Genomic DNA, 25,081 nt, shown 5'->3' on the forward strand with positions numbered 1-25,081 from the left:
AACCCAGTTATACCGAAGTAAGTATATCGTGTAGACCAAGTCTAAGACAGAGGTACAAGGTGAGTGAAGCAATGGGGAAAGAGACGAGCCTTCAAGCTTATCAGAGCTCTTCTTCAGGTCTGGGAAACATACTGAGGCCTGGTCTACACTTAGGAAATTAGGTCAGTATAACTGTATCGCTGGGGGGGTGAAAAATCCACACCCCTGAGCAATACAGTTAAACTGATCAAACCGCAGGTGTAGACAGCACAAGGTCAATGGGAGAATTCTCACGTCAACGTAGCTACCGTCTCTTGAGGAGGTGGATTACCTACACCGATGGGAGTACCTCTCCCACTGGTGGAGGTAGAAGCTTTGCTGCAGCATTTTAAGTGTGGACAAGCCCTCAGAGCGGCAAAGATAAATACAAGGTGGAATGGACTGTTTAGCATAAGGAGTTAAGACACATTTAAAAGGGGACCATTTGAGGTGGAGTGGCCCATTAACACCCCTCCTGTCATAGGGGAGAAAAGGAAAGGGTGGGGAGGCAGCTTGCAGGAAGGATTCTAATGTGTAGTAATGAGCCATAAATCCAGTGTCTCTATTCAGGCCAGGATTTGTAGTGTCTAGCAAAGTTATGAATTTACACTCCCAGGCTCGTCTTTTGAAGGTGTTGTGCCAATTTCCTTTGAGACTGAGGACTGAGAGGTCAGCTATAGAGTGACAGCTTTGTAAAAAGTGTTCACCCACCGGTGATAGAGTATTTTGGGTTTATCATGTTTCAGTGAGAGTTCTTCTGAGGGCACAGTGATTGGCTGGTTTCACCCTCACAGGTGTTGTTGAGGGGCATTTAGTGCACTGGATGAGGTACGCTACATGTTGTGATAGGCATACATAGGATGCCTGGACATGATATTCTCCCTTAGACAAGAAGAGAAATGTGTAGAGCAGCACAAAGACCCCTGTGTGGTTTTTGTCAATTTCTCAAAAGCATTCCACACGGTTGATAGGAACACACTCTGAGAAGTTCTAGTAGCCTATAGATGTCCTGAGCACTTTGTTAATACCATCAGGTAGTTTCACGACAACATGACCGGCTGAGTATCAGTGGCAGGAATTGTGACTAAAGCCTTATGTACGAGAAGTGACGGCAAGCTATTCAATCTGGCCAGGTTACGTGCTAATACCAGGGCGAGGGAAGAGTGTGTTAGGGACCTTCTCTTTGCAGATGACTCAGCCTTGGTTGTTCACACCCAAAAAGATATGCAGGAAATCACAACGTTTTGCTGATGCAGCACACAAGTCTGGGTTGAAGATCAATACAAGACAAACCAAATTACTGTTCCAACCAGCTAACAGAAAAACTAGTAACAACATTAGACCAGATATTGTCATCAATGGTGAAGCTCTCGAGAGCGTTAACTCCCTCACTTATCTGGGTAGCATAGTGACAAATGATAACTCTGCAGATACTGAGATAACTTCACATTTTCAAGCTGCATCCAGGGTTTTTGGCAGCATCAAAAAGCAACTTTGGTCTCAGCATGGGATCAGACTGGCTACTAAGGCCAAGGTCTACAGAGCAGTGGTGATACCTTCTATGATCTACTCTGTGGAGACATTGACAGTGTATAGAAGACATCTGAGAAAGTCGACGAGCCTCCAACTGAGACGCTTGTGGCAAATCATGATCATCAAGTGGCAAGACCGAATTCCTAACACTGAAGTTTTAGCAAGAGCTGAAAAGCCCAGTGTAGAAGCAATAGTTACTTCCTCACAGCTGTGGTGGTCAGAACATGTCATCCGTATGCCAGAACACCGGCCTCTGAAAATCCTCTTTTATGGTGAACTGAAGGACGGTGAACAAGCTAGGGGTGGTCAGAAGCTACACAACAAAGATGTCCTTAAGAGACATCTCAAGACAGTGGACATCGATGTGGACACATGAGAGACATTGGCAGAAAACTGTGAACAGTGGAGAAATGTTGTTTCTGAGGCCATTGAAAAGATAGAAGAAAAATGATTAGCAACTTATCAGCATCAGCTAAGACAGAACGTGACTCGAAACCAACAGAGAGATCTCCTGCTTTCGATGTGGCTGATGTTTCCGTTCAAGAGCTGGACTTGCATCTCATCAGCATGTGGGAAAGTGCTTGCAGCCCTACAGTCATCATCGTTTGTGATGGACAGCCGAAGGATCTCAAAAGGTGCATTGTGGAGGGTATTGATCACTGTACTGGTGGAGATATGTCTACACGGGTTTTGTATCTCTTGTTCAGGCAGGGCCTGGTGCTGATGTTGTGTCCTGCTCTGTGAAAGCTTGCTTCTGATGGAGAAGAACTTGGAGGGATTGGGGGATGGGGTTGTTTGAAGGCTAGAAGACAGAGTTCAGGAAAGATCTCTTTCAGGATGTTATCGCCATTAAGTATGGGTTGTTTAACAATACCCCATATAGGGTTCCAGTGTGGGGTGGTAGGGGACTACTAAGGGTGTTAGGTTGGAGAGAGTTTTATATTGAAGCACGCTCTCTCAGTGTATTTGGGTGGCCCATTCCATGATGTGATCTCCATCTCTAGTGGAGTGTCCTTGTTTGATGAAGGCAGTTTTAAGCATGTTAAGGTGTATATCCCAGACTTTCTCATCAGAGCAAATTACTGTGCAGCGTTTCCAGGACTGGTTTAGTATTACCCCCACTAAAATGCAGGAGAAGAAAGAATGTTCAATCTTGTTCAAAATAAGACACCATTCAGACCAAAGCTTAGACTAGACGGGACACTGTCCTCTATTATCCAAGTGAAGCTGGCAAATCCTGAGCCACGTTTCAAGTTTGAGCCTCCAAAAGAAGTTATAAAAAGAGTGAAGGGGGGCCATAGGGCAATATAACAAAGCACATGAATAAAATGGAAAACAACTTTAAAAGAAATGGGAATCTGAATCCTTTACCTACGGTTTTTTAAGCTTCGCCTTAATTAAATTCAATTTAATTGCTTTATTTATTTTTACTTTAATGTATTGTGGTTGTTTTATTTTAATTATTTAATTTTAATTAATTTATTTTGCATTTATTTATTTTGAAATCTGATCACTTTATTGTAGTTTGCTATAAACGTAATATGAACAATTATATATAAATCAAATAATATTTGTACTGTAAAGTGTTTTTCAAATGGATGATCACTATGACAAGCTGATATGCAAAATAAATGTATTGATAAACAGTTTTCTTGTTAGATTTTTATATAAACAATTTTTTAATATTTCTCTTGTTCTGTCCACTGACTGTATGCCTACAACAGGGGTTAACAATTCTGGTCTTAAGAGATCTCTAACCATTCAGGTTTTTGTTCCAACCAATTGTTTTTATTAAAATCCACTAGTCTGCACTGCATATAGAATTCTCACATGCCCTAGACTTTAGTATGAATTAGGACATTTAAGTGTTTCATATGCAATACTAAACAGTATACGTTTTAAAATAAACTATTAAATGCTGGTTGAATTAAAAACCTGGACTATTGGATGTCACCAAGGAACAAAAATGAGTGTCCCTGTCTTAAGCAATGACCTAACACAATGGCTCTCAAATTTTCCAGACTACTGTATCCCTTTCAGGAGTCTAATTTGTCTTGCATTCCTCCCAAGTTTCACCTCACTTAAAAACTACTAGCTTACAAAATCAGACATAAAAATACAAAAAGTGTCACAGCACACTACTACTGAAAAATTGCTTACTTTAATATTTATATTCCAGTTGATTTATTTTATAATTATATGCTAAAAATGATATACTTGCATTTCAGTCCATAGTATACAAAGCAGTATAAACAAGTCATGGTCTGTATGAAATTTTAGTTTGTGCTGACTTTGCTAGTCCTTTTTATGTAGCCTCTTATAAAACTAGGCAAATGTCTAGATAAGTTGATGTAGCCCCGGAAGACCTCTGCGTATCCCCAGGGGTACACATACCCTGGTTGAGAACCACTGACTTAGCACACCACCTGGGAAGTCTCGCTCTTTGGCCTTGAATCTCACCCTGGGGCTGTAAATCTCTCTCAAGGCCAGCCTAACCTTGGCATCTCTTCCATTGTTGAAGCCGGTCATGGTATCCAGGAAGCTGATACACTGCATTCAACAAAGGAAGGTGTCAGACAAGTTACCATGGTGCAACTGTCTCATCAGCTAGGCAGGAGAGGAGAGTGGGTGTTCTCCTTAGTCACCAGCCACCCACTTCTTTTCGCAAGGGAAACAGATCAAAGATAAAAACAAAAAAAGCAGATTGCATCTAGCCAGCGTGGCAGAGACCAGTGACGTCATCCTGACTCCCAAGTAACAGAGAACAGAACTCATCCATTCCATTCACCTGCTCTACCGCTTTAATCACTCAGACTTGTGCTGCTTGATTTCCTAGTTCTCATTCGCCTGGCAGCATATTTTTAGATAGTCTCTAAAACAAAGTCCTGTGTCAGGGAGTCCGTGTGGAGATCTGGGAGCCTGCATGGTTTAGAAAGACAAAATGTAAGTAACAACAACACTGCAGCCGACAGGGATGATCTGGGAAGCGAGAGGATGCTGAACAGGTGATGGAGCTAAAAAGAGACACCTTGGTGGAGACGTCTCCATGTGATTGACAGTGAACGTACGCTGAGACTGTTTATTAGCAGACAATTCTGTGCAGTAATACTGGTGTTCACCTATGTTTTGTTCCTGCCACTGATGGGTCAGCGAGACAACAAAAACCGCAGTGCGGCAGCCAGTTTTGGGGGTCAAACACTGAGGCACGGCACCACTGTAGGTCTTAATCTAAGTTTAATTCTACCCCCTGGAAGGGTGCTTGCTACAAAACTTCCCTGGTTCTCCAGGTCACACTACCCCAGTCCAAGCTCCTGAAGGGTTGAAGTTCAGAGTCTTTCACCCTCCATGCTGTTGAGAGCTGATCCCTGTAGGCTGGGACCTTGGTGTTCAGAAACAGCATGTTCCTCTCCGAGAGCCAGGGCCTCTTGCTCAGCCGAAACCAACCCTCTGAAAATCCTACTTTCTTAACAAGGCCCAGCTGTCAGCATCTCTCTCTGCAGGACTCACAGCTGTACTCCTGGGCAGAATGGGGAGTTTTCCTCCCTTCCAAGGAAGCTTATTAACCCCTTCCACCTCTTGCCAGGGCAGGTTTCCTGTACCACTTCACACATACGCATGGAAAAGCAGCCCAGTAAAATACTTGCTGATTTGCTTCCATTTAGGCAAAACCAAAGCGAATAAAGACAAAGGAATAAAATGTTTTTTGGGGGGGAAGATTTGGATGATGCCAGGCTTAGTAATGAAAGAGGGAACCCTTCTGCTCTATGTTGCTAGGATGCATCCTGCCAACACTGGTAGTGAGTGGAAATCGGTCATTATTAGCAGATGTCTGTTCGGTGCCTTCTATGAAAGTGACCAGTTTCCAGTGGCTAGGTGTCTGAACACCATAAAAACATCCCCACCAGTAGAAACGTGCTTTCACAGCATGACTTTAGTTCCCCTAATAAGGCTGTTCAGATGCATCTGGCACTCACAGAGCTATAGCTACATATGAAACAACCAAACCCGACTCACTATTTTCCACTCTCTAGAAACCGTACATTTAATTCCATTCAATATTTGCATTCTGGGTTATTTCCTTACTCCCTAAAGCAGAGCATGTGGTGGAAGAAGGACTAAGTACAAGTGCATATATTTAGTATGTTATAAGTGCCTAGACAGATACAATTAAACTAGACTCAAGGATGACGCATGTTAACAGATGCTCTGGCCACCACACGTGTAACGCCCACTGGGGTGCAGACCTGATCCATAATACATTACACCTCTTAGCTATTTCTTAGGAAATCATTTCTCTCCGCAGTCAAATATTTAAAGCATTTAGTTAACATAAACCCCTACTCTGCACGTGGCGTAATATATGTGCACATACTAAAGCTCTTGCCACACCCGGCAGAATGCTGTTAGACTACAAATTAGCATTAAATTCCTCATCCCCCTTCCTACATGGCCCTAGCTAAGATGTGTCGTAAATCTTTGTGTTTTATCTGAACTCTCCTCCAGTGACATTCTTTACTTTCGAATAACACTGTCTCCATATGAATTACAAGGGGCACAGCAATAATGCTCTAGAGCAGGCTAGGAAAGTAGTGGGAAAATAGCTAAAAGCTATGTTGAACTGTTTTCCTGCTTGTGATCTTTGGTCATATTGTAGGTTGGAAGATTAGATAATGAGACTATTTTTAGCAGCATTACTGGGTACATATCATGAAACCTTTATTGTAAGATGCCAGTGAATATGAAATTTTACTTCTGTATGCCATTTTCTTGTGTCACAGCAGCATTTTCAATGCAGATTTTTTTTAAAACACATTTATTAATAATGGATTTGGTACTAGCATTTCCAAATATGGAGTCTACCTTCAATCCCTCTTGCAACTCCCTACTTCTTAATTTCATTCTGGTGGAAAGCACTGGGCTGACAACTGGAAACTGAAGTCCTCTGCTCAGCCACAGAACAAATATAACATGGGCAGAGAGAGTTTCCTCCATACACAACCCACCGCTTTGGCTGTGAGGTCAGTCTCATCAATCCATAGATTACAAGACCAGGAAGGACCTCTGTAACCATCTGGCCTGGTCTCCTATATAATACAGACCATAAGGCTTCCCTGCATTAACTGCCCAATCAATGGCCCATTTGATCCTTGGCCTTTGAGACTGCCAATGAGTGGCAGCAGAGACCTGGGATAATAGAGAATGGAGTGAATGCCCCAGCTCATTTTATATAGGCCATTGGATGTCCACCAGACAGTAACAACTTCCTGCATCAGCTAATCCTGGCCAGATTAGAACCAGAAGTATAAGGTTCTCATTTTATCCGCCACCTGCAATAGGGTTTTATAATAGAAGCTGGTTGCAGCCCCAGACATGGAGAGCCTCCTGCTGCTTTCTAAGTCAGCCCTGCCACTGCAAGGTATTATTAAACAGATGCATTCCTAGGGCATTGAGAGCTAACAGGAATGTAGGAATTGCCATCCAAGATGAGCCCAGCAAGATCCAAGATGAGCCCAGCAGTCCATCAAGTCCACTATCCTGTAGCTGTCTGCTGTCATGTATACCTTCCTCTGGAGCATCTGCAAATTGACAGTTATGGAATAACCTGCCCACTGGGGAAGTTTCTTCCCAACCCCACTGGTTAGAAATGAGCTTATGCCCTGAACTATGAGGGTTTATATCCCTTCCAAACCAGAGGAGGGGGCAGAGTCTTTTGCGTTAAATCTTACTGCTTGTTACATCCTACTGCTTGGAACTGTAGATTAAATCAATAGCCACCTAAATGTCCCATTAAATTCTGAATCCTGCTAACTCTTCACCTCAATATCTGGGGCAAGGAGTTCCATAGGTGGACTATATGCATAGAAAAAAACATTTCCTCTTATTGCTTTCATTTATCTGCCTTCCAAATTCATTGAATAGCCTGTCCTTGTATTTTGAGAAAGGGTGAACAGGAGCACCCAAATCACCTTCTCTGCCCCATTCATTATTTTGTATTCTTGTCTTATTCAGCCCCTTTCTTAAAAGGACAATCCAAATCTTTCAGCTTCTCTTCCTATATGGCATTCTTCCCATGAGTATAATAATTTTCATCACACGTCTCTGATCTGTGTCTACTATATCCACTGTAGATCAGGGCACCAGAATTCCACACAGTATCCCAGCTGAGGGTAAACCATCGGTATGTATAATGGCATCATGATATTTTCCATATTAATTCACTATACTACGTTAGATAACACCGCATGACTGTTTAGTTTCCTTAACAGCCTTTTGTGATGGGCTGTGTCACAGGCTTTCTGAAAGACCAAGTAAATTATATCAGCCAGTTCTCCTTTAGCTAATATTTTGCTGACATGTTCAAAGAGTTCTAAATAGATCAGTGGAGCACAATTTTCCTTTGCATAACGTCAGTCCCTAGCAGATCAGTCCCAGTGACTTGCCTAAGATAACACAAGTCAGGGGCAAAGCTGGGAACTGAACTGTTCTGACTCCCAAGGCTCTGCTGTAACCATTACACAACACTCCTTCCCCGAACTTCTGTGTCCTTTAACTTAAATTAAATATTCTTAAAGTTAAAAGCCTCCTTCCTGGAAGGGAAAAAACAAAATGACATTGTAGAACACATACAGACAAAGAACGGCACCAGCTGCTCAAATACAAGAAATCTGGATTAATACAAATACAATTAAATGATAAATTAAACAGATATGACTTAAGGAGATTTGAATTGATCTTCTGAGGAACAGGGTTGGAATCTGGATTGTAAATAGGCTCTGATTCTACGGCTGCTTGGCTTAACTGGCAAAAGCTTGCCTTCCTAGCAAGTTAAGACTCTAATACCAATCTTTACATTAGATGGTGTGGATGAGCAGAGCAGGCAACACAGGCATGTCTCTACTCGAGTAGCATTTAAAGAGAAATCAAGCAGAGCTTGTGCCTAACAGCGGATAAAAGATGATCACTGGGGTTTTTCAATTCTACGTTGACGTATGGAAAGTCAACGTAAATTAGAAAGGGTCAAGCATAATATGATTAGGCTTCTTCTGACACGGTCAGAGTATGAGCTACAGCTTTCAAGACAGATAGAGCCAGAGGGGTGTTGAGAGGAAAATCTGTATTATTTTCAGGATGTTTATATGGAGAAAAGCAGGATGGTGTAGCGAGACCTTGCAACCGGGGAAATTTGGGTCCTGTATCACCCGTGACCTGTATCACAGACCTGCTCTGCGACCCCCGGCAAGTCACTTACCCACTCTGTGCCTCAGAGTTTCCCCATCTACAAAATGGAGCTCACCATACCTAGCATTACAAAGTGTTTTGAGACCCTTGGATGAAAGGTGCTGTAGGCCAGGTTTGGAAAAAAAAAAAAAAAAAAAAAGACTCAGCCCCCCCCAACTGGGGCTAGATTTCCAGATGAACTCAGTTTCCTTTTAAACATCTAAAGAAGAGCCAGGTTTGCAAGAGTGCTCAGCACGCAGCAGCTCCCACTGTGATGTTTCCAGATTTGCAAAGGCACTCAGCACCCAACAGGCGCTGCTTTTTAAAAACAAGTTTGGTCACTTCATTTCATGCCTAAATAGGAGCCGAACTCTTCTTACAATCTAGTCCTGATTGTTGGTGTTGAACACTTGAAAATTCTAACCTTTCAGCACGCGGTATTCACTCTCCTGACACCTGCAAGCGAGCGCTTGACCCAAAAACAGTATTCTTCAATCAGATTTACAGGTGCTAGCTATACACAAGTTCAGCAACGACAGGAAAACATACCGCCGAACAGAATACTTTGTATTTGGATTGCAGCTTCCACTAGGGACCTTGGAGAATGCTAGTGAATTTCGCCTCCCAGTCAGTCTGTAACAGACAGCAACTATTATCCCCATAGCACAGATGGCAAAACAGAGCCGCAGAGAGGTGAAGCAACCTGCCAAAGGTCACACAGAGTTTGCAGCAATGCCAGAAATAGAGCCCAGGTCTCCTGACTTATAGCCCTGTGCTTTAACTTGACTAGCCCATCCTTCCTCCCCTAACAGTACTCACCCCACAGGACATTACTTATGCTTGTGACACACGTTGACAACATAAAGCACTATATAAGTGCCGAGAATGATTAATGCCCAGACTATTTCATTTATATTTGGGCAGGAGTTGTTCAACTTGCCTGAAAGTATTTTATGTCTCTTTATGGGCATGCATACAGTGGCTAATAATCTTACAGCAGGGGAGAGCAGAAATGATCAAAAGTAGCAAGAAATTCATTAGTGATCCATATTTTTAAGAGAAAAAAGTAACAGGTTCACACAAGGGAAGATTGGTACTCCAGACAGTGGGGTGACCTTGAAGTCCTCACTTTGTTCATTCAGAGCCACACCACTCAGGAAAGCGAGACTGTAAGAATTTCTCAAAGTGTGCTTCGCCCAGCGTTTGATTTTAAGCTAGTAACTAAAAGGTTAATTAACGCCCAGTACAGACGCATGGGCTAAACTGGATTCCATGGGTCGCTGTGTTTCTATTGGCTAGGAACACTTGGGAATGGCCAAAAGATGAAGCTTTAGAATAAGCGTTTACCATGCAGCAGTGGAATTTAATCCAACAGAGTTGCACATGCTGGGCTGAGAGCTGTCCAGAACGTGGCTGGACTGCTGCAGATCTTTAAGCACCTATGTCTTGCTGAAAACAAGAGGTGTCTAAACACCTTTGAGGAGCCGGGCCCAAGTTCTTTGGAACTTCTACCTTTCAAATAAAAGTTCAGCTTTTGCTAAGGAAATCCCAGCAGATGCTCCGGGTTTCTTCAACTTACGGCACAGAGCTGAGTGCCTAGGCAACGTCGGCGGTAAAGTTCATCTTAGAGCCACCCGATCTGGAAAGGCGCTAGATCATGGGGGTCACTACTCACCACTGGGGGCACCTCCTGGCTGCTCTGGGAATTAGCGCTTTTGGCCCGACGCCCTCCTCTTGCAGTTCCTCAACCCCTCATCTCACTCTGCGCCCTCTCTCTTGCGCCTCAGGCGCTGCCAGGCCTCATCTTTGTGGCTTAGCGCTCCAGCCAAATCACAAGAGTCCTCCCCTTCCGGGATGTTATCACCATCTTCCACACCATCCCAGGCAGACCTTAACTCCACTGCCCTGGCTGGGCCACTCCCCCAATTGCTAAGGCAAACAGGCCCAAACGGTCTTCAAGTTCACTGCCCAGATTGTGCCGCTCACTCAGTGGCTGGTAGGGGAACCCAGGCCTGCTCCCTACTCTGGGTTCCAGTCCAGGAGCCCTATCTCCAGCAGCTGCAGTCTGTACTGGCACAACCCTCCTGTCACTCGCCTGCACTACTTCCTACCTTTCCTATCCCAGGCTCACGTTCACCCTCTTCTAGCTGAACCCCTGTAGCCTGGGTCTGCTAAACAAACACTTCCGCCTGCTTTCAACTCCCTTCTCGTCCTCACTCCAGGGAGAGTGCCTGTGGCCCCCGTTCTGCGACTAGCTCCCTGGTTTTACAGAAGCCCTGCCTGTTCCTTCACAGGTGAGCTGCCCTTAATTAAGACTCTCCTCTCAGCCTAAATATTCCCCAGCTTGCGACCTATCAGGTTAATTGGTCCATCTGGCCTACGTTAACCCCTTCAGGGTGTGTGTGGGGACATACCCTATCACACACTAACAAGGGACAGGTATTGTATGCCCTTCCCCCTCCCAGCTGGCTCAGAAATAGATTCGGTATTTCAGGGTTACTTGTAAGCATATGTGGGTACCCAGTTTGCTCCAGCTCAGCCTGTCTTGAAGTTTCAGGGATCTCAGCAAGCACTATGAAGTGATGCACGCTAAGTGAAACCGAATGTGCTATTAAAAACAATCTGGTGGCACTGTGAAGTGGCTGGTTGGTGCTCATCACACTCTAACAGTAGCAGGTAATAGCACCCAGCTCCAGCTCTAAAAGCTTCCAGGCGTCTGCATGTGAAAGCTCCCCAGATGTGGAGCCATCAGCATAAGCTTCCAAGAGGAGCAGGAATCCAGGAAGCAAAATACTGTGACAAACCTGTGGCCATCGAGGTATTTCATGGCTGCCCACTGTGGTCACTCAGATCCTTCACAGTGAGAATACACCTCACATCCCCCTCTCCAAAAGCACACTTCAGCTAACAGAGACTCTCCTCTAGCTGTTAGAACGATAGGGTTTCTGAGCCACAGTTAAGCATTTCTGATTCCATTCAGCAGAGAGAAGAATGGTGGACATTCGCATTATGAAGTTCATCACAATTTATATTGATCCCCAAGTAAACCCAGTGATTTTTACAGAGCTAAGACATTCTAGGTGAGACCTCATGTGTTGGCCTGTTACCTCCCCTTCTTGTCTCCATCCATTCAAAAGAGGGAACTGACGGGTTAACACTGACAGAGTCCTGCTGGAGCGCGGATGTCATCAGGGTAAGTTCTGCCACCACTCCTGTCGCTGTAGTATCTGGGTTTCCTATTGCCACTGGCTGGGATAGTGATCTCAGAGCTGCCCTAACCTGCACCAAATGCCAAACTGGCCCTAGCAACCCCCAGGATTAGGGAAGTTACACGGCCTCCCACTGTGGTCTCTAAGCCAATAACTTTGGGTCTAAAACACGCATTTATGTCCTTCCGTGAGTCGAGAAGACTTGGTTTTGGTGGATCTAGGGAGGGGAAGAGAAGCGTGCCCTGAACTATCGCCCTCTCCCAGGTTCAATACAGGGCAGTGAGAGGCTGAAGGGACTGCAAGCTGCTAGACAAAGTCATTCAGAAACGCCAAGCACACTGAGATCCATGCAATAAATCACTAAGGAAAGAAGGATTTTCTCTCCCGGAAGCCAGCTGCCAGATGGAGAGGTCTGAACTTAATGTTATACTCCTACATACTAGGGCTGAGCCAGGTGACTTTGGAAAAGTTTAACAAGCTAATTAGAGACCAAATTATCTGTGGGGCAGGTGATTGGAGGCAGATAACGAAGGTCAGTTGTCTTTTATGCAGGGCCCAAGCATAATTTTTTCGGGCCTAGTACAAACTTGTAACACGGGCCCCCTCCCACACACAAACCACAATCCCTCATCCCATATATGCAAAAAATTTCCCTCATTGTGCCAGCCCCCACTCACCATCTTTACGTCAGGAGTTCAGAGAAAAGCAGTAAAACTGACGCAGAGGAACAGATTTCTGAGGTGGTACAAGAATGCCACTTAGTATTTAAAGAGTGCTGTTGATCTGTAGATCTCAAAGTTCTCCACAAAGGAGGCACAGCACTAGTAGCCCCATTTTACAGATAGGTACACTGAGGCATAGCGTTATAAAGTGACTTGCCCATGGTCACTCGAGGAGCCTATGGCAGAGGTGGGAATAAAACCCAGGTCTCTTGATTCATAGTCCAATGCCCTAACTGCTGGCCAAGGCTGTCCCATAAAAAGGATTTAAGGCCATTGTGGACGTAGGACCTACTAAACAGTAACTGTAACCAACAGGAAGCATAGCCTATAAATGAGCATAGGGAGAGTTCAAGATGTCTAGCTCAGCTAAGCAACAACTAAGAGGGAACATGATAACTGTCTACAGATATCTGAACGGTGTGAACCACAGGGAGGCAGAGCAATGAAGGGGCAGAGGCTATAAGGAGGAATCAAGGCATGAAATTAAGAGAAAACAGAATGTAAATATCAGGGAAAATTTCCAGACAATGAGCTATATTAGACTGTGGAATAAATGCTTCCAAGAAGTAGTGGAGGCCCCATCTCTTGGCACGTTTCACGCTAGTCTGGCCCTAATACTAACAAACATACATTAGGCACAGGAATGGACCAGCTGCCTAAGAGGTCTGTTGCATCTGCAGAATCTATGAGAGCAGATACGGCTGGAGTTTCTCCTCTCGGCTTTCTTTCAAACAGCTCCATACACCTGGCTTGGTAGCTAACAGGAACTGTCTGAGAGACCAGCAGAGAATGACTCGTGGACAGTAATAGCTTCTTGTTGTCCTTCTGGCCATGTCATGTACAAGCTGTCACCTGATGAGCATAATCCTTTGTCCTCCATTAGGGAAGCACAATGGCTATATTTCTCACCTTGGAAGGCCTCAGAGTACAGATGATTCCTGGGTAACAAGTGGAAAGCATGCTGGAAAGCTATAGTTGAGCCCACTTCTAGCTTTCCATCACCACAGGCCCAAAGGAAAATGATCCTCCTATCACTGTCTGTGGTTTTAGGATCTCAACGTCCAAGGCATGGTGATCTGGTCAGGTCCGGGATGCCCTCATTTTCCATTGACTTCAAAGGAAGTGCTCAGAACCTTGCAGTTCAAGTCATTATCCACAGGGAAGGGAAGGGAAGAGAAGGGAAGAAGAAAGATGACTCACGCATGGAGGTAGGAGCACATTTTAGGATCTGTGGCTGATCTAATATAACTCTTTGAGCTTCTGTTGCATCTTCCACCTGACGCTCCCAAACACTTTTATAAATGCAAATGAATTAAGCTGCATAACAGTCCCATGTGGCAGGGATTATTATCCCCATTTTACAGATGGAGGAAGCAGACCACATGCACTACAGAGAGATGAAGTGACTTGCTCAAGGTCACTCAGCTAGTCAGTGGCAGAGATGGGAATAGAATACAAGTTTCCTGACTCCAGGCCTGTGCATTACCCACTGAGTAGACCCCATCTCCCACTCCAAAAGCTTCCATGAACATGCATTCTCACTGCTGCCAACTATTTTAGGAGTGACACCATCAGTACAGAAGATGGCACTCGTTTACATGGAAGAAGAGGGAGTTCAGTTGAAAAGGAGTTCAATTGAAATTCAAGTTGAGAATGTAACTAAAATGAATTATCTGGTCTCTGTGTTTGGTTTATAGATTGTAAGCTCTTTGGGGCGGGGACCATCACGTTTTCCCGTGTGTGTTCATTCAGTGCCTGACGGGGCCCTGAGCTGGCTGCGCTCTCTAGGCAGTACAGTGATAAAAATGTTAGTCAATAAAATAGACCCCTGCTGGGATGTAGCACTCTGGGGTCCATAATTCCAGAGCAGAGTCACCTGCAGAGTGGTTTCATTGAATAACCATGAGCTCACGTGGGGCAGTGGAGAGAGGGAAGGACAGGTGGGATTTTAAAGTGTGGTTCTGCTCTGAAAGGCGACTGGGGGCTCCAGGCGCAGTCTGACAAACACTCCACATCAAATGAACTCAGTTTACAAGTACAGGGATGATTATTCTAGCTGCCCTGGACCATAAATTAAACCCGACATCTGAGACTCAAGCTGAGTTTTTTCCTTCTCCTTCCATCACCAGTAGCAAAGGTTCTGCAGACCAAATCAGGCCTCAGGGACACCAGTGCAGCTTCCACGGTCTTCAAATTATGCCTCAACGACAGCTGTAGAACCTCACGGTCTTCAGTAGGTTTGCTCAGGAGAAACTGACTGAAAACTTAGCAAACAATTCTGCGGACAATCCACAAAAAGTTATAGAATCTGGCTCACCCGTTCATAGTCATATTTGTTTTGGAGGGCTAAGACAAGTAAAAAGTAGTCAAAACTGACTTTGGTCCTTCAAGTCAGTAAATCTGAGTCTAAGCACATGCAGCAGGCAGATCCGTTGAGTATGAAGGTACCATCTTTACAGAGCAGAACTGCACTTTTAAGGCTTCCGAACTCTAACTTCAGCATCGCTCAAACACCAGGCATAGCTCAACGTCTCTGCTTTGACAAAGAGGAAGCCAGAAGTATCACAGGCACCAAGTTAGGAGGAGGTCACCTGCATAAAACAGCACAAGGGCACTTGGTGGCTGAAGGCTCCATGTCGTTTCCAAAGCAGCTAGTTCTTTCTGTCCCTCACAAACCCAGATGTTTAGTTCAATGTTTGGGGGTGGAGGAGATGCATACCTTCAATTAAAATGCATTTCCCAAAATGTTAAATGGCAGATAAGTAATAAAAGAGTGTGACATTCATACTTTTTGCTGCTATGCCTCCAAACCATTTTACAGCAACCTGTCAGATCTGATCAGACTTGTTTATTCTGCATATAAATGTAGGACCTGAGGCTGTCTTGTTTCAGAAAAGACAAAAAAGCACATATTGTCCCTGGCAGTTGCTTGGTTTTTACAACAACGGCAGTGCCTTGTTAACTCCTTTTTCAAATCAAAGTGATTTTCACTGCTCGGTTACATTACTAAGTGTGAACAATTTCTCTTGTTGCATTGGCATGGTTGGCAACTCAATTAAAATGGAAAATAAACAAACAAACAAGCAAACATGCCATGAAAGAAGCAAATCGAGTGATTTATAAATAGCATCTTGGAAATCTCATATAAGCTAATGATAACGGATTAGAAGGCAGTGTCCCTTCTGGCTACAGTTTACAAATTCTTATCTGCTTGAGGTTGCTCGAGAAAGATTTCCAGCTGACGGCATTATTCTTAAAGATAAATCCTTCCTGGCAGTTTACAATTGCATACCAACTACCACATCATTGTGTGTGCCTTCATGTTTGCTTTGATAGGGGGTGATGGGTCATTCTTTAGGGTTCAATGGCCCCTCCTTACCAATCTAATTTTAAACACAGCAGTGGTCTGCCCTGAATTTCTGATCAACTCAGTCCATGATAGGACTGTAAACATTCCTGGACATCTTCTCGCAGACCCATTCAAAAAGCCCTGATAATAGCCCTCAGTGCGTGTAACAACCGTTCCAAATTATCCAGTTTGGCGGGGCAGAGGGAGAGGGGAATCTAAGCTTTCACGAAGGTATCAGAAAATCCTCCTATTTAATAACTGTAGTGATTATCATCATTAATCCTTTGAACTTCCATAGTGCCCTTTAACTGCAGAGCTCAAAGCTCAGCAGAAAGGTGGGTGAACACTAGTGTCCCCATTTTACAGGCTGAAAGCAAAGTCTCCAGCACATTCCCTGTGGGGAAGCAGCAACAAGTTTTAATGATTTCAGACATTCAGAAAATGGCCATGGAAACAGCATCCTCCTTCCATCATCATGGGTGGGTCTCGGACATACTCCCTCGACTTCATTCTGTGCCTCAGGATGTGAAAATACGTTCAGCAAATGGGCACCCAGGGGCCAATTCATGAATGTGTCTCGTACATATTGCTTCCTGCTGTCCATGAGGATAATAATAGAATTCTGCCCTGACTTATGCCCTCTCAGGGGGTCGCATGAGGGGAAAGACAGAGAAGAATTAATCTCACTGACCCCCAATCCTGACCACTTCACGCATGCAAGTCATCTCATTGGATGTGGCCCTGGGAGTGCATAGATGTAGCTCAGAAATGGGATTTTAACATGATAAAGGGGTTGAGAAGGGAAAAGAATCCTGGCTTAAACTGGAATAGAAGCCCCCATATCCTCCTGTCGATCTAAACGGGGTGATGGTCCATTCCCCCAAACATGACATTTCTGGGCTAGCCACAAAGACAGCATGCTCTCAAACACGCTGCCCCTCGCTTTCTTTAAGCCATTCTTCATGCATTATTCCCACCGTCGGGAATTTAAAAGACACGGACAAGGCCATCCCTGTCTGAATGAAGGGAAGGGGTGTGTGGGTGTGATGATGTAAATGAAAAACTGGGCCAGAATTGCTGGGGTGAGTATCCATCACATGCCTTCAATCACTGGGGTGAGAAAGCTGATTGCCTTCAGCGTCTAACCTTCTGGGAAGTTCATTAGCACCCAGGGGGGTCTCAGCTACACCTGCCCCATCCCACTTCTGCTTCCTGGACCGAAGCCCTGGGGGAAAGTCTGTCAAATAGGTGCACACTGAGACCGGCATGGGGGCGGTCCTCCCCCCCTGAGCCTCTAGGACATCACCTGTGGCTGGCTATAGACAGAAGAAAGGGATGTAAAGACCAGTAGCACAGGAACTAACAATCAATGCAACATCTGGCCCCACAGCCGGCACCACCCCACCCCGGCCAGCCCCCTCCCCCAGCTCACCCCCTACCTTTCAGGTGCTGGTGGTGGACCCTGTGCAGTCTGCTCTGGTTGCCTCGGGGCAGCGCAGGGATGCTGGAGAAGCTGTTACCCATGGCATGGACGGCCGAGGCCAGCAAGCCCGCAGCTGGAAGGTGTGTGCCGCGGGGGGGGGGTTGTTCTCCCGCTCTGGGGCTGGGGGCAGCTCTCCTCTCCCTCGGCTGCGGCTTCTCCTCCGCTCCGCTGTCACTGGAGCGCTGAGATCCGCTTCTGGCTCCTCTTCCTCCTCCTCACCGGCGGGGGGGAATCGCTGGGCTCCCGGCCGGCGGGGGGGGCTGGAGGAGGGAGCGGCTGCTGCTTGGCTCCAATGGGGACTGGGGGGCGGGGGGGGGCTCTGATGCCCCCGTCTCCGCCCTACGGCTCAGCCCTGCGTCTCTTTGTGTCTCTGCTCCCCCCAGCTCCCCCCCCCCCGCGATACGCCCCACGGTTCGCACCTGGCCGCTGCAGTCCTGCCCCCCCCCCCCCCGCACCTTGTGCATGAGCCACCCCCCCCCCCCCCGCCTCGCCGCCTCCCCCCGCCAGCCGCTGCCGGGCACCTTCCCCGCGCTGCCCGCGGCCTGCAGCGGCTGGGCGGGGAGGGGGCGGCAGGCTTCACCCCCCCCCCTCCACGCCCCGGACGCCTGCCAACCCCCCCCCCCCCGCTCCCCCGCCGCCGGCCCGTTGTTATGGTGACAGCTGTCTGTGCATACAAAGTCGCTAAGGGACCAGGCAGGTCACGTGGGCCGGCCCAGATGTGCCACCGCTGGAGCGGCGGGCCAGGCAGCTGGGCCGGGGGGAGGGGGGAGCCGCGTGTAGGCTGTGCCCCTCCCCCCCTTGCCTGGGGCCGGCCCGCAGGTGCGAGTCCCGATGCCAACAGGTGGGGGGGAGGGGTTTAGAGAGAGAGAGAGAGAGAGAGTGTGTGTGTGTGTACACACCCAGGGACAGGTGCATTCAGGGAAGGGGGGTGTATGCGCACACCCAAGAAGCAGGTGAGGTCAGAGAGAGTGTGTGTGTTTGGGGGTGTGTGGGGGTGTGTGTACACACCAGGGCAGGTGAGGTCAGAGAGAGGGTGTGTGTTTGGGGGTGTGTGTACACACCAGGGACAGGTGAATTCAGGGAGAGAGAGAGTGTGTGTGTGTGTGTGTGTGTGAGGGCAGGGAGTGCAGAGTGTGTTTGGGTGTATGCACACACCAAGGGCAGGTGAATTCAAGGAGAGAGAGAGAGAGAGAGTGAGTGAGTGAGTGTGTGTGTGTGTGTGTGTGTGTACACACAAGAGCAGGTGAGGTCAGAGAGAGGGTGTGTGTTTGTGTGTGTACCTGGGTATTTACACACACCCAAGGACAGGTGACAAGAGAGAGAGAGAGAGAGTCTGTACACCCAAGGGCAGGGAGTGCAGTGTGAGTGTGCGTGTGTGTACACACCCAATGACAGGTGAGTTCAGAGAGAGAGAGAGTGCATGTGTGTTTACACATCCAAGGGCAGGGAGTTCAAAGAGAGCATGTGTGCACATGTGTACGTGTGTGTGTGTGTACACACACCCAAGGAGAGGTGAATTCAGGGAGAGAGTGTGTGTGTACACCCAAGAGTAGGGAGTTCAGAGAGAGAAGGGGGTAGAGGTGGGGTGTGTACATTCAAGGGCAGGGAGTTCTGTGTGTGTGTGTGTACCTAAGAACAGGTGAGTTCAGAATGTCTGTGTGTGTGTATCTACAGAGGAGCAGGTGAGGTGTGCATGTGTACAGAGAACAGACAAGTGTGTGTGTAAGGGAGTTCAGAGAGAATGTGTGTAGGCACAGCAACAGGAGTTGTGTATGTACATACACACAACTACGGGTGAGTTCAGAGTATGTGTGTACACAAAAGCAGATGAGTTCAGAGAGGGGAGCAGTAGCCTACGAAAAAAGGTAAGTTCAGAAGGTGTGCACAGTACATACATTGTAGACAGACATATGTTTGTACATTCACAGAGTGTGTGGGGTGTATGTTTAGTACCATGCACACCTATGGCACTATATAAGCAATGGAAATAACTAATGTACATATGTGTATGTTTATTTGTGCATCTGTAAATATGTGGGGGTGAGTGTGTGAGAGTTGTGCCCAGTGGTGTTGTAATTAGGTGTCTCTCTGAGCATGCATGTTCTCAGGGTTAGCGCTCATGCCTTCTAGCTGGTGCCCTGCTACAGTCTGCATCCCATTCAATTTATCGTCATCTTTAAACTTTCTGAGAACACAGCAGAATGCACAGTAAATGGAAGAATATGATGGAAACAGAGCTGTGCTGCTCAGAGAAAGGAATAATTTTCCCCATTATTGTGAAGAGTCATCAACACATTTAGTTCTTTTCAATAAATAAATCTACTCCAAGAAGGAAATCAACTCAAGTTTCAGAAGGCCTATCTAAATGCAGTGTTTTCTGGAGCAGCGCTGAGCAGCTGATACAGCAATTGATACCTTTGAAACAGGATTTTCAGAACGAAAGGATGGTTTTATTAAGGCACTGCACTGGGACACTGGAGATTTGAGCTCTTTTGCCACAGAATTTCTATGTGACTTGCCCAAGGTCACAATCTCTCTAAGCCAGACTTTCCCCATGTATATAATGGGGATAATAAGGCTTCCCTACTTCACAGAACTGCTGTAAGGATAAATCATCAGCGTTTGTGTTATTACAGTGATGAGCACCCTGGGCAGGCCTATAAATATGCACTATGCAAATGTTAATCTGTCTTCACAAATGGGGAAACAAGTGATTTGCCAAGGCCACCGACAAGTTAATGACAGAGACAGAAATAGAACCAGCGAGTTTCTGGCTGCTAACCCCCTTGGTCAATCCACAAGACCAGGCAGTATCAGGAAAGGCTAGAGGTACTCCTGATATACCTTCTGCAGTATGTACCTATTTTTTCCACTGGAGCAGGCCAAGGAACGCCAGAGGCAGGTATATTACAGGACTATAACACAAGGCAAGTCAAACTCATAGAATTAACTAGTGGTGTATGGCAAACCCATCATGGTGCATTATCTACAGCAGGTCCCACAATGCCTTCTGGTCTGATACAGTGGATGTGGAATGTATGTGACCAGTGCATTAAAACAGGCTGGGCCAAATTCACACCTGAATAATGAAATAGGTAGCTGTTTCAGAGCCCTTCCCTTCTATTACATCAAATGGGAAACTTTTAGTCTGTCTAACAAAGGAGGGACAGAAGTTTGGGTCAGACAGATTTTCCCTTGAGTCCAAGGTCTGCTCAGTGTAGAAGGGGTGTCATCAGGGAGTCAATTATAGTTCCCTGGTTCTCTGGGTCATTCTGTACCAGCCCCTGCTTTGATATGAATTAGAGCAGCCATGGGGGTGCTCTAACTCATGCCAACGGCATATGAGCCCCAAGGAATCATATGCTACTTGAGAACTTTCAGAGCAGACCTCCAGCACACCCACGCCTGCCCCCAGCATACTCCCTTCATGGGGTGTGTGGGGTGGTTGGCATTGGACCGACCTCACTGGGTTTAAGCTACCTGAGAGCTTCCCCACTGGAGAACTTCCCAGCTGGCCCATTATGGCCAGAATCCAAGCAGCACCAAGGAGCTGGCCCAAAGCATATTGAAATGCAAGCCAAAACTTGCTCTACCCTTCTCGCTTTTTATCTGTCAATATACATATGTATGTATGAGACCCCCTTGGGGTTTAGAGAACATGAGCCCTTAAAAACCTTGTCCTGAGGCAGAGGAAGTGCTGGTTGTTGCAGGGAAGTGGAGAGAGGGGGAGCGACAGGGTGGGTGTGTCTGTGGTTGCAGACAAGAGGGCTATAGCAAGCAGGTCCTCACATAATGAAGCAGCTGAGAACCAGCCCAAAGCCGACCGGGGATGCCCCAGGACGGGAACCAGGAGGAGCACTGTGTCAGCAAGGAATCACCCAAGAAGGACAAACCAGAACCAGACTTAGTATCACTGACACCCAGAGCTGCATGGGGTTCTGAGCACTGGGGCTTGTGACCTTGCGTTGGGAATAAGGAGGGAGGCTGGAGGTAGCTAAGTGGGGAGGTTGTCGCTCCGTGTCAGTTTACAGAGAGTGGCAGAAGAAGGCACTGGAGGGGTTTGTGGTGGAAAGTTGACTGGCGCCAAAGACGACTAGGAGCACCCAAGACCGACTGCCGGGCAAGAACATTGCCCAGGCTATAAACGCATCAGTTGGAAGTGACAGAGGAGGAGAAGGACCTGGGCGCATTGATTGATCACAGGATGACTATGAGCCGCCAATGTGATGTGACTGCAAAAAACGTTATTGCGGTCCTAGGATGCATCAGGCGAGGTATTTCCAGTAGAAACTGGAAGGTGTTAGTACCATTATACAAGGCACTGGTGAGACCTAATCTGGAATACTGTGTGCAGTTCTGGTCTCCCATGTTTAAGAAAGATGAATTCAAACTGGAACAGGTGCAGAGCAGAGCTACTAGGATGATCTGAGGAATGGAAAACCTGCCTTATGAGAGGAGACTCAAAGAGCTCGACTTGTTTTGCCTGACCAAAAGAAGGCTGAGGGGAGATATGACTGCTCTCTATAAATACATTGGAGGGATAAATACCAGGGAGGGAGAGGAATTATTTAAGTTCAGCATCAATGTGGACACAAGAACTAATGGCTATAAACTGGCCATCAGGAAGTTTAGACTTGAAATTAGATGAAGGTTTCTAACCAACAGAGGAGTGAAGTTCTGGAACAGCCTTCCAAGAGGAGTGGTGGGGGCAAAAACCTAGCTGGCTTCAACACTGAGCTTGATAAATTTATGGAGCCGATGGTATGATTGGACAGCCTAATTTGGCAATTAACTGATCTTTGACGACTAGAGGTAAATAGGCCCAATGACCTGTGATGGGCTGTTAGATGGGGTGGGTTCTGAATTACTACAGAGAATTCTTTCTGGCTGTCTGACTGATGAGACATGCTCAGGGATTAGCTGATCACCATATTTGGGGTCAGGAAAGAATTTTCCCCCAAAGCAAATTGGCAAAGACCCTGGGGGGTTTTCGCCTTCCTCTGCAACAGGGGGCACGAGTCACTTGCTGGTGGATTCTCTTGTGGATTCTCTGTACCTTGAAGTACTTGAAGTCTGAAGGTGAGGACTTCAGTAACTCAGTCAGAGGTCAGGGGTCTATTACAGGAGTGGGTGGGTGAGGTTCTGTGGCCTGCGTTGTGCAGGAGGTTAGACTAGATGAGCATAATGGTCCCTTCTGACCTTAAAGTTTATGGGACTCCTGAACTCTGAATGTAGATGCATTGCTCAGTGTCTGATTGTGGTACCACTGGGCCTGTGTGTGTTTGTGTTGGTTGTAACCCTGTTTTACTGCTCACCTTATGTCCCCCCATTGTTCTTCATTCATCCCTCTATAAATAAATATTTCCTTTCCTATATTCATTGTACTGTTCCAGAGTGTGTGTATGCACTCCGGTGGGGTTGGAACAGGTATCCCTGGGGTGGAAGGCAGTTTCTCTGCTGTGTTCCTGCCCCTGCCTTTTCTTGGCCGCAGTCATTTATAGAGTGAACTCTGTCTTGGCCACAAAGGCATGCTAGTTACATATATGTATACACAAATACATATTCATCACCTTCAGACTGGATTACTGTAACTCACTCTACAAAGAGCTGAAAGTGGATGTATTGCAGAGACTCCAGCTGAAGTAGAACGTAACTGCCTGTTTAATGCATGGGATAAACCACTGTGAGTATGTCATCCAGGTGCTCGGATCCTTCCACTAGTTCCCTGTTTGTTTTCCTCATCCTTTACACACACACACAAATACTCCTCCAGAAGAATCTCTAACCAGGGAAGGGGAAGAGCAGAATAGGGACCTCATTATGCAGAATTAGTTTACCTGCAAAGTGCTTAGAAACTAGGGTGACTGGCATTATAGAAAACCTATACAATATGACCATCTTTTTGTTTTGTGTTTGTACAGCACCTAGCGCAGTGGGCACTGGGGTGCTGGAATAATTTGTAGAGTGGGCAGTGCTGAGAGCCATTGAACCAAACTGTAAACCCTGTATATGATGAAAACCCACTTAAAGCCAGCGATAGATTGATGGATTGCTGTGAAACCTCCCACCGCAGCTCCAAGCCAGTAGGCAGGAGTTAACAGTGTGACAGACATTCCTGCAATCCTAAACCTTAGCAAGACCTTTTCACCAAGGGAAAACCTGAATGATTGTCCTCCAAATGCAGAAGTCGTTCAAGGTCACATCACAATATTGGTATAAAACGGTACAGCAGATGCAGGTCTGCTGTAGATTTAATATCTTTTTTTTTTTTAACAAAGGCTCATAGGTACTGGCGCTGCCTCCTCCTTTCTGCTCTCTTGATCTTTACTCACTTGTCTTCCTTTCCACTTTTTCTCTCTCCTGTGAATACTACAGCATGGTGGAATTAAGAGATCAGAGAGGGGAGTAAAGCACCAGCCCGAGGTGTGTTACACAGTCAAAGAGCAGCAGACTTGTAGCGAATGCTCTTGTTAAGGCTGCAAAATAATTTTGTTTATAACATCTCCCCTTCTTCCCCCCCAGTTTCACATATTTGTGTCTGAAACCTTCATGTTTTTGGGTGAACTTTAGCCTTGGCTTCCATCCAAAAGATTAATTTGGTGTTTTCCCCTTGGGAAAGTGAGAGTAAAAGCCATTCTCAGTCCTTCTTGATTTATGATGCATAAAACAAATACATCAAATTTCCCACTGTAAAGTTTATTACCACACTTTGTCCAACCTGGTAATTAAAAAACCTGCTGTACCCTGAAACATGGCAGGTTAATAGTCCTCAGTAAGGAGAAGGTCTTTGACGTAGGTTAATAAAAAGTGAAGTTAAACAAAGTGTCATTTAAAAAGAGAGACTCTGGCTCAAGCAGAAGTTATGGGCGTAATGCAGGAATCATTGGGTGAGTTTCTACAGCCTGTGTTATGACTATCAGACTACATAATCCTAAATGGTCCCTTCTAGCCTTGAAATATATGAAAACTATTAACTGCGAAGTCAGGGGAGTTACACTGAGGATGAATTCGGCCCATTGGCAGTATAATTCCACACCAGCACAGTTCATAGCAATTGCATTATGAATAAAGGGCACATCAGATTTATTGACTTCCCTTTTTATTTTCTCTCTAGCAAACAAAGGAGTGGCCGTAAGCAACAGAGAGCTTTGTCTAGATGAACACTTAGTTCACGGCAAGCGGGGGTGTAAATCTACAGTGCACTAATATGCTGTGCATTAATGGTCTACATGCACCCCAGTACCAGACACTAGAAGTTCCCTAGCGCACTTTGATCTACACCGCTTCAACACAAGAGCAGGTCCATGTGCACTAGGGACCTATCACATGTGGGAGCAGGGTCCACACGACCAGGTAATTAAAGTTAAAGACAGACCCTGTCTTTATTTAAATCCCTCTGAAAGATCCACTTCCGGTGAACTCGTTACAGTGAATCTAGTTGACTGGTATAAAAATTCCATAATTATTGTTCCCTTCCCCCTAACCTCTGTCTGTTTGTCCATCTCTATCCTTAGACCAGTGGTCCCCAAACTTTTCCTCTAGCACCCCC

The 25,081-nt window shown here is 46.1% G+C and overlaps 1 protein-coding gene across 1 annotated transcript in view; it reads right to left on the reverse strand.

Moving 5' to 3' along the window:
• NEURL1 (neuralized E3 ubiquitin protein ligase 1) overlaps positions 1-17,606 on the reverse strand; it is a 220,177-nt gene extending 202,571 nt beyond the window's left edge. The window contains exon 1 of the mRNA XM_067537188.1: positions 17,489-17,606. Within this exon, the coding sequence (XP_067393289.1) occupies positions 17,489-17,573 (85 nt within the window). The 5' untranslated portion in view covers positions 17,574-17,606. The remainder of the gene's footprint in view (positions 1-17,488) is intronic.
• Positions 17,607-25,081: the final 7,475 nt, after the last annotated feature.

Source organism: Emydura macquarii, unplaced genomic scaffold (genome assembly GCF_026122565.2).
Source record: "Emydura macquarii macquarii isolate MOO-44397 ecotype Brisbane River unplaced genomic scaffold, CSIRO-AGI_Emac_v2 contig_3692, whole genome shotgun sequence".
In the NCBI taxonomy this organism is placed as follows: Eukaryota; Metazoa; Chordata; order Testudines; family Chelidae; genus Emydura; species Emydura macquarii.